This window comes from Penaeus monodon, unplaced genomic scaffold, assembly GCF_015228065.2.
Source record: "Penaeus monodon isolate SGIC_2016 unplaced genomic scaffold, NSTDA_Pmon_1 PmonScaffold_2080, whole genome shotgun sequence".
NCBI classification, from domain to species: Eukaryota; Metazoa; Arthropoda; class Malacostraca; order Decapoda; family Penaeidae; genus Penaeus; species Penaeus monodon.
This window is the reverse complement of record NW_023650591.1, coordinates 1-10,163: the sequence shown is the minus strand read 5'-3', so window position 1 is coordinate 10,163 and position 10,163 is coordinate 1. Positions and strand designations below refer to the sequence as shown.

General features: G+C 40.1%; 1 protein-coding gene across 1 annotated transcript; it reads right to left on the bottom strand.

Moving 5' to 3' along the window:
* Window positions 1–237: 237 nt before the first annotated feature.
* Window positions 238–9,800, bottom strand: LOC119570011 (ribonuclease 3-like; the record flags this gene model as incomplete). Its single annotated transcript, XM_037917936.1, has 6 exons — window positions 238–1,353; window positions 1,938–2,083; window positions 2,257–2,417; window positions 8,486–8,647; window positions 9,234–9,443; window positions 9,615–9,800. Coding segments are annotated over 6 exons (1,578 nt in total), but the record flags the coding sequence as incomplete, so codon positions are not given.
* Between the last annotated feature and the right edge of the window lie 363 nt (window positions 9,801–10,163).

Sequence of the window (10,163 nt, the reverse complement as noted above, 5' to 3'; positions counted from 1 at the left end):
AAAACGAACTGAAGATTAAGTAAATTTCTCCAAGCACACCGCGTTTCAAACAACCAAGCCAACTTCTGACAGGGTTAAAAATATGTATATTTATTTATAATACATTCATTATAAAATCACTTTCACAAAACACATTAGACTGAACATACACTTAAAAGACATTCAGAAAATTAATTGCATCTAAAATAAGAGTATAAAACCGGTTTCAGCATAAATTTTCAAATACGAACAAAATGCTATTCAAGGTATTATGCCATATTCACATACGTTTTAGGTAACATAAATAATAATAGAATATACTCCCTACACCGTCTTGAAAGACATTAATTTTACAACTTGTTTTAAGAACCTTAATACTTGTCGCTTGATTGATTGTATCACAAAATTCACTGGTTACAGACTTCGGCAATACTCAAGAATATCATGGGATTTCTTTGTTTTAAGCAAAAGGCATTTCAGCATTTAAAATAATAAGTTACCGATCCTGAGGTCTTAATTCATGACTAGCAAATCATTTTTTCTCAACAATAAATATGACCGTTGTAAGCAAAGACCCCTGACAAGCATGATAGCCGAACTGTCATTCGACGAGGAATGTTTGGATGATCACAAGGCATATCTGGAAATGAAAATATCTAAATTACCAAGCTGAGCGCGAGGGCTTCGCACTGGAATCGCTCCTGGAATTCCTGGTTGGTTTTAGGTGGTGCTCAGCAGATGGCATTCTCATGTAGCTCTTGTACTTCTCTCGATTTCGGTCCGAGTCTGCATTTTCTCTTGACATGCTCTTTGTGCATGTACGCAATTTCGATTCTTCGGATGGCTCCCTGTCGTCGTGTAATTTTTCTGCATCTGATCTGTATCTCCTCTCCTCGTCTGACATTAATTTGTATTTCCGGTCTCCGGTACTTCTGCTTCGGTCACTGTACGGTCTGTCTCTCTCCCCTGGTAGCCTCTCTCTCTCTCCTGTTAGTCTATCTCTCTCCCCACCCGGCTTGTCCCTTTCCCTGCTAAATTTGTCCCTCTCGTTCGCCTTATTCCTCTCGCTGTCTCTCTCCCTGTCTCCGGCCAGCTGATCCCTCTCCCCAAACACTCGGCCTCTACTATCTCCACCTCTGCTTCTTTCTCCTTCCTTGTGCCTCTCCTCCCATAGCTTCTCCCTTTCTCTGCCGCGCTCCTTATCTCCTCGCCTTTCCTCCTCCCTTCTGTATCCCCGTCCGGACCTCTCCCTCTCCCGGTCTTTGTCTCTGCCCCGATCTCTCTCTCTGTGTGGCGAGCCAAGTTTCGAGACGCCCTGGATCTTGACGCTCTTCTCGATAACTCTACGTTGGTGGTCCAGCTGCGGGAACAGCTCTGAAATCGGGAGAGGAGAGCATGAAAACTTCACAATCTTCAAATCTATTAAAATAATGTTGAAGAAAAAAGAGAAATAGAATTAAACCATTGAATGTAAAAGTGGAACAACAAATAAACCAATTATTCACACAAACATAATAGGTACACCGTAGATGAAACTGCAACATTATACTCTACAGAATTTGACAAATAACCACAGACAACTTGAAAGCAAAGAGTTAAGCCTAGAAATATCGAACCAGACCCGGCCCTCTTCTGTAATCTGGTATTCCACAACCAAGGACATATTTCGATAGGCAATATTTAAATCTACATATCTTTCACTGAAATGCACCCTTTAATAAATACTTAACCTAGCAGAATAATCGTCTGCATAATGAATAATTAAATAAAGCTCAAACGACGATTAATGATCACAAAAATACTATTGGCAGCACTTGCTAAGTACTTTTACCAGTAATTTCCCCTCCCACAATTAACATGGTAAATCTTAAAACGTCTCTTACCGAGAGTTCCAAAATAGAAATGAAAAATCAACCCCTCCAATAACCAAATAATACAACCAGCACTCCGATTCCTACCTTTGGAGTTGAGGAGAGCTTCTCGAGCTGCATTCATCTCCGCTTGCTGAATCGAATGCCCCGACGCCTTGGCCAAACGTCGTCCACGAAAATACACAGCTACGGTGTACACACGTGTGTTGGTGGGGCCCTTGCACTCAATAACTCTATGATAAAGAAGAGTATGCTTATGTCACATAAGAGGGCAATACTATGTGTACTTAGCGGTTTAGTTAAAAATACATCACTGAGTGCAATACTACAATGATGAATACAGCATGCAGCTAGTGATTGCAATGGCAGTACAACTAGTTTACGTGCAGTATCAACTTCCACTTACTTGTAAATGGGAATGTCAGGTTCCCCTCCATCCATAGTCCTCAGGGTCAAGCAACACTGCTGCAATTTGCTCTTGGGATCGTTCCAATCCTGGTTCATGATGAATTGATGCAACCGTGGGAAGAAACACACCTGACAGAAGGCGCGGCAGTAGTCTAGACCCTAAAATCAGCGAAATAGTCATATTTATGATCATAAAAAGAATGTGCTTTTGCAAACATACATTGCTAAATGCCCAGTTCGATGTGACATCACTCGAAGCATCGCTAAGGGCGGCGATCGTGTTTGGCTCAAAACATTCGCAGTCAAGTGTCCGCGAAGTACTACTTGTTCATTGATCACTGAACATCTTGTCTCCCTTCGTTGACAAAGTATTTAACGACCAATTTGACATGTTACAGAGGACAACAAGAAAACGTTAGCTCGAGAAAATCCAGGCAGCGAAGCGCGAAGGGGTTCCTACCGGATAACCGCAGACGAATGGTCAAGTCTATTGGCGGACTGGCCTAACGTGGAATTTTCCAATATTTATGTTTACTTCATAAATTCACCTAGAAATCATTCTTTTGGCATTCATTCGACTTCACTGTAAATCGGGGGAATTGATGTTCCATTTATTTCAACGTCGAATAAACTGAAATGTTCTTTCCCGACTACAGTAAATTTCGAAACATCAAGGCAAGAGATGGAGTCACGGGAACATATCATCTCATGTATAAGGGTGGCAAAAACATTGTTCCAATGTCTGCAATGTTAAACATTTACAGAGATTGAATGAAGTACCACTGAAACCTGGGTGCCAGCTTGTTCGCATGGAACCACAATCTGTGTCCGCTGCAACTGCATTTTTGTGTGCTTGAGCATTTCCTTATAGGTTTATTTATAACATGCTTACCTAAAATTATGAAGGGAAAATAATCAAATATGGTATAAACATTATCAAAGTGAACCTCCTAAAGGTTTGTGCTTTGAAAACCCCGATGATGCAGATGTGCATATAGAAGAAAAAAAATACTTGTAACGTGTCTTCGATTTTCGAAAACTTCCTTTTGTCCTTAAAGTAAAGATTTACTGTATTTTAAAGTACTTCCCAGAAAACTCTACACAAAGCTGAAACCTCAAACCACTTCTAATAGGCCTCAGCATAAGGTCTCTTCTGGCCAAACTTCCACAATATTAGTGTACTCTGTCAAAGCAACTTCAGGGTTCTGAATCCTCCTTGCTCAAAACTCTTCTTTGGATTTAATGATCATAAAAGGGTTGCAAGCAGTCAAGTCTGGACTGTGGAAAGGATGGCCCATGCATCTTTGCCTTTGTTCCTTCAAAAAGCCCACTGATGTGCACAGCAAGCACAGCTATCATTCATGTAGAAGATGAAGATCTTGATGCTGCTGCTGGGCTGTTTCTCCTTCAGCATCTTCAGCAGCTTGGGAAGACAAAGTGTTGTAAACCTGTGGCCAATGGCTACACTGACTTCAAAGTTAAACAGAATGAGCTCACTAACCATTACCTTTACCATACTCTTAGACTTCCTGAATATCAGAGGATGATCTATACACCTAGTTACCAGATTGTCCATTAGTTTTGGGGTCACAATGATACATCCAGATTTCATCACAGGTAATAGTGCTGTGCATATCCCTCCACTAAGCCTGGCCAGCTGTTCTTTTGCCTAATCCATCCTTGTTGATTTCTGTTCAATGGTGATGGTATACAGGATTCATTGGACTCATTGCTTCACTTGTGATTCTAATATTTCAGTGAGGATTCGAATCCATTGATTCTTAGCTATAGCCCCCCCAATCCCTTGCCTGTTGTTGTCGTGGGGGGGCTTAGGAGGCGGAGACTGGGACCCAATGATGGGGAACTCCCCAACCTTGGGACTCAGCCCTCGACTCAACTAATTTTGCATGGTCTTTATTTTCCTTCCCACTTTTCGTTTCTGTCCCTTCACCAAACCCTTCTGCTATTCACCTCCTAAGGTGTGAGAGCCGTGCTGAAAGGATGAAAGGCTGACTTTGTGCCAGTCCTGAACGGCCTGAGGGACCTATGGGCACGGTATTCCCCTGATTTAGTTATCTAGCCCTTACCCCTCAAGGAGACCCTGAGGGGTGGACTGTTTTTATCCCCAACATAATCCAGGCTTACCATGGCCAGTAATGAAAACTTATCCCCACTATTAGGGGCAATGAGGCTTGCCCCTTTATCAAATAGCCCCAACGATGTAAACCCACCAGATTCCCTGACCCCAGGCTCTCCTTTGACCACGGCTCCGAACACTGCAATAACTACCCCCTCATCAATACCTACTAGTACAGTAGCCAACAATCAACCCTTCTCAACTTCAACACATCTACCCCCACAACCTCCAACATCAACCACCTCGTCCTCCTTATTTAATACCTTACAGCCTTATTGCCCACCTCCCCATAACACTACCTCCCTTAACACTACTCCATCTTCGTCACGCCCCCGCCCTTCGACTACCCCTATCTCTACAACAATTTTGAATACCCTCTTCAGCACAGCCAAATGGGACCGATTTTTCGTGATCCCTCCCACAGCTCCCTACTCTGACAACACCCTTCTCTTCCAACAATGTCTCCAAAAACAAGTAGGTAAAGTCTCTTTCCGTAGCCGACCCGACCGCTCCCGTCTTGTCACAGTAACATCCGAAAACCAAGCTATAGCATTAACAAAACTAACAGACATATATGGTAACCCCATCCTTGCAGAACCCCATCCAACCCTCAATACTTGCACCGGAACAGTTTCAATCTCCCCAGCAAATTGCCCAATCTATGACAAAGATTAGTCAGATTGTGGAGAAGATCTACTTGCCTGTCTCACAGACTATGATGCAACATCAGTACAATGCTACTCCATTCCCCCTAGAGGTCATCGAAAGAAACCCACTAACATAGCCAAAATTACCTTCCGTAGGCATGACCTTCCCTTTAACGTCTACATAGGAGGAGAATCCCTCCCTGTTCGTCCATACCAACCCCCTCCACGTCAGTGCCAAAATTGTTGGTGTCTAGGACACCCAGCCAAACATTGCCGTTCCACAGCCAGATGCCCACTATGTGCCCAACCTGGCCATACCCGATCTAACTGTCCTGCACAATCACGCACATGTGCCAACTGTGGCGGCCCCCATAATGTATTTTATAGGGGTTGTCCCACCTATAAATTTGAGTCTGAGGTAGCAACTCTCAGATTCAAACTTGGACTCACACTACGCGAAGCCAGACAAGAAGCACGTCGACGTGGTTTCTCCCTTACTCCTTACTCCAGTAATACTGCTCATTCTACCAATTCTCCTAAACCCACCCCTCCTACATCTAACCCCCCCTCTTCCCCTACCACACAATCACCTCCACCTTCCTTTGCTCCTATGCTTGAGACACCAGTCCTCTCTTCCCCCCCTCACAAGAAATCCTTTATCCCCCAAAACTCCCGAACCAACTCAGAAGAAGAAACCATTGAAAATATTCAAGATTACCTAATGAAAACTGACACTCAACCTCCAAATCTTACAACTCCTGCTCCTTCCACTCCAAGTAACTGCTGATATCCATCCTCCTCCTAATGATATCCCCCCTACACCCTATCCTCCTACCCCCTCCCAACACAGCCCATCCCCCCCGACCCCAACCCCGCCGCCCACATTAACCCTCCCACCATCCCCTCTATCCCTTCCACTCCCTCCTTACGCACGTGAATCCCTTATGTAACTCATTAACTCTCATAAAGTCAATACACACCACCAGACACTCCAATCCCACACATCCTACTGCCGTGCCCACGTTTTGAAACAACTCGTACCTCTGCTTTCCCCCACCTATCCCCCCTTCACTGACCTCCCAACCTATCAGACATCCTTACAGAATCCCACACTTTTTGCTTCAACAACCTATTCTCTTTCCTCAAACGCATACATATTCTTCATCTAATCTAACTCCTTACCATACCCGACCCTAACCCTTTCACTCACCAACTCCTTTGCCCAGCTTAGACAACTAATCACTAACTCAACCACCCTTCCCTAACATTAACTTTAGTGCTACATGACCTTAGATGTCTAGCACATTTATCTTGCTTTTAACCATTAACCATTAGCTATAGTTATTCTTTGGGTTCTCTAGCTTCCACAGAGCAGCAATGTTCTCCAGTGAAAGCTGTATTTGGGAACCTTTCCCTATAATCCAGACTTCCTCATTTCCCTTCACTTCTGCAGACTATGGTAGATGGTCCTACAGAAAGAGTGGTATACAGAAGCCAGTTCTAGCTTTTCATGGAACTGCTGTTGACCTTAGCCATACAAAAAGTCATCATCTGGGAGTTATGCTTGGTGGCCCCAGCTGTTATGAAGTCTGTTTCATCTTGTTAACACTCATGGGAGTGTTCCAAGTCTCAATATGACAGCACATGCATAATTACACATCCAGAAATTCTCTTGGCCCACTTTCAAAGATTAATTCCATGTCTTTTTACATAAAGTAATCAGTAACAAATGAGCCAATATAAGGATTTTCTTTTAAAATGTTACTTTTGTAAGATTTCACTAGAATAAATGACAAGACTTGTTAAATTGTGAATTTGTTCTTCATCTGTCAAATCAGTCTTTCTCATTCTCTACTCTTTTATACAAAAATTAAATCCTATAGATCAAATAGCACTCTCCTGAGAATATCATGTGTCAAGTAAATCAATTATATTATAACTACTGGGCCTACAAGCCACTCTCCAAGGAATGTGGTTTGCAGGCCCAGAGGTCTAACCTTAGATTCTGGTAGGCCTGTCCCACATGAACACTCATGCATGATATCTAGACTCCTTGCCTCCCTCTTTGCAATACAATTAGAAATTTTATGCAGACACATTTTTGCTTCTTTGCCATTTTCTGGGGTCTATATTTGTCAGTTGTTATGTTATATTCAGATGATAATAGAGTTTTCTTTGAGCAGACTTCATGTTATCTCTCAAGGTAGCTTATACTCTGTGCATTGACAGTAATAATAGGTAACATTGTGTTATTGAGTTCTTTTTATATATTTTTATATTATTAAATTTTCTGAAATTTTCTACACCACTGGTAACAGCTGGAAGGAATAGGTTCCTCATGTGAAAATAGAAGCCTTCCTGAAGATGGCCCTCTCTTAGGCATGGTTGATGGCTAGTAAAATTCATCCCCATGGACCAGTGAAATCTTCGCAAACAAACCCAAGTCAATCTGACTCCAAGTGCTTTGTGCACTCATGACAAGATGTCCCTATTATATTTGACAACAATTTCCCATGATGAGACATTCCTGTCATCCACCCCTCAGTAAAAAAAATTTCATGATGAGACACTCCTGTCACCTGCTTCTTGTAGAATTTTTTTTATGATGAGACATTCCTGTTACCTGCCACTTGTAGAAATTTATTCATGAAAAGGTGTCCACATCACCTAGATGCAAAGGGTTAGAGATATGATTTTTTTTTTACCAAACATATACAACAAGATTGATGGTACAGCTCATCAAACTTTTTTACTACTGCCTGAACTTGAACTTTCTTCTGAGCATTACTGTACCTTGAGCGTTTCAGCTTTTATTTCAAGATTTAGTTTCTTTTATGATACAAAATCATAACTTTACATACAATTAAGTCATCTACAGCCTGTTACCAGTCAAAAAAACTACATAAAAGGTAATGATAAACACATTCTTACCTCTGAGAAAATGTGCAGTTTGCTGTTGGCTACCAAAGCTATTATATCATTACTCTTATTTTTTTATTGACATCAAGATTATTTATATAATGGCAATAAGAAATTTTTAAAAATCTTTCTGAAAAATAAGGAAAAGGGTAAACAGGTAGTACTAGTAATGGACCCAGTGGTGACTAAGCTCAAAATTACAGTGGACATGGCATGTATGTCATGCCATCCCAGCTCCAGTGGGCCAAGACAAGACAAGACAAGATAAGACAAAAAAAAAAAATAATAAATAAAAAATAAAAAATAAATAAATAAATAAATAAAGAAGCAAGTGAGAATGCCAATGTTTTCACCTCCTGCCTTTACACTGAACTGGTCCATAGTTATTATCAAATCCTTACCTGACAAAAATCTGGTATACATCGGAGTACAACATTGACTTTTTAAAGATGGTAATCTATTCTCCAAGCAGGTAACTTAATTTCGATAGATATCAGATTATATGGAGCTTTCACAACACTTACCCTATCAATGTAGAGGGCCCCAAGAAATGCTTCCAGCAAATCAGCACGATCCTTTGTTTTCAACTCTGTCTTCAAGTGTGAATACATTGCATATGCTGTCATCCCCAAGTCATCACATACCACAGCCTGGGTCCGGTTGTTTACCAGAGATGAACGGAGTAACTGTGAAAAAGGTGGAAATACAGATTTAAATCTAAGGCATAAATAAACAATCATTGGCACCTTAGCAACCTCTCAGGATTCATCTTATTGAGAGTAAACCTACTGTAGTGAGGATAATGGCCCTGTAACAGGTGAAGTAGATGATATAAATGTTTTTTTTTTTTGTTTTTTTTTGTGAAAAATACTAATAGCTAATAGCTCCAGTATCAACATTCCATTTCCTCAAGAGTATTCAACTAAGCAGTTCAGCTCATAACATAAAAAAACGAACCATTGTTCATCACACACACATCTGATAACTGGGATAGTTAATAGATATAAATGAGCAGTGGACTGTGGTTGTTCATCTTTCATCAAGTATATATGTGTACTGTAACATGCGAACGCACGCACACACGCACACATGCACCCCCCCACACACACACACATATATAATATAAACATATATGTATATGTTAAGCTACTTACTTTATATAATAACAGCCTTCTGGGTAATGGGTGTTACATATTGCTAAAGAAACAAACTATTACACATTCCAGACATTACACATTTAAAACTGCACTAATAATTGCTTCAGCCACTTACTGAGAGGTGGCCTTCATGATGTTCGGGAAAATATTTATATAAGTACTCAGACGCCACCAACTGGAGGACTGTGTCTCCCAAAAACTCCAGACGCTGATTTGATCCTAGAGTAAGGTTGTTGAAGCCGATGCTGCGGTCAGTGAAGGCTCGAGCCAACAGGCGGATGTGGTTGAAGTGCACACCAATGGACTCCTCAAACTTGGATAAATTCTGGTTAAAAGGAAGAAGTGTATAATACTGCAGTTTCTCTGTCTGTCCTTATCAATTCTTCTGTAGGCTACCTGTGAATCACTAATTTTCTTTTCCATTTTACTCTGGTCCCATCACAAATAAAATTAAAACCAGATACTAACAAAAATAATATAATTGCACTCCACTTACAGTAAGGATTGGGAAGGATTTGATCCACTTTCGGTCCCCCTGCGGCTCTTGCATTTGTATTGGGTGAGGGGGATAGTTGACCCAGATGTTGTGCAACAAATCCTCACCTTTAAACAGGGTCGAACTTAGAACACTGTCTGCTTCCTGGCAAGTGAGAACACCATTATCATTAACAGGTTCCTCAAAAATGTTTAATATATATATATATATATATATATATATATATATTTACATATATGTATTATATTATATATGTATGTGTTATTATTTATATGTGTATATATTATATATAAGTACATAAATATTTATATATATTTATATATATATACATATGTAGATATATTTACATGTATGCATATATATATTTATATGTGTATATATATATATATAATATATATATATATATATTATATAGATATTATATAATATATATATATATATATATATTTATATATGTGTGCCTATATATTTGTATATGTATATTTTTATATATTTATATGTATTATATTATGTATAAATATATATAAATATATTATAAAAAATATATAT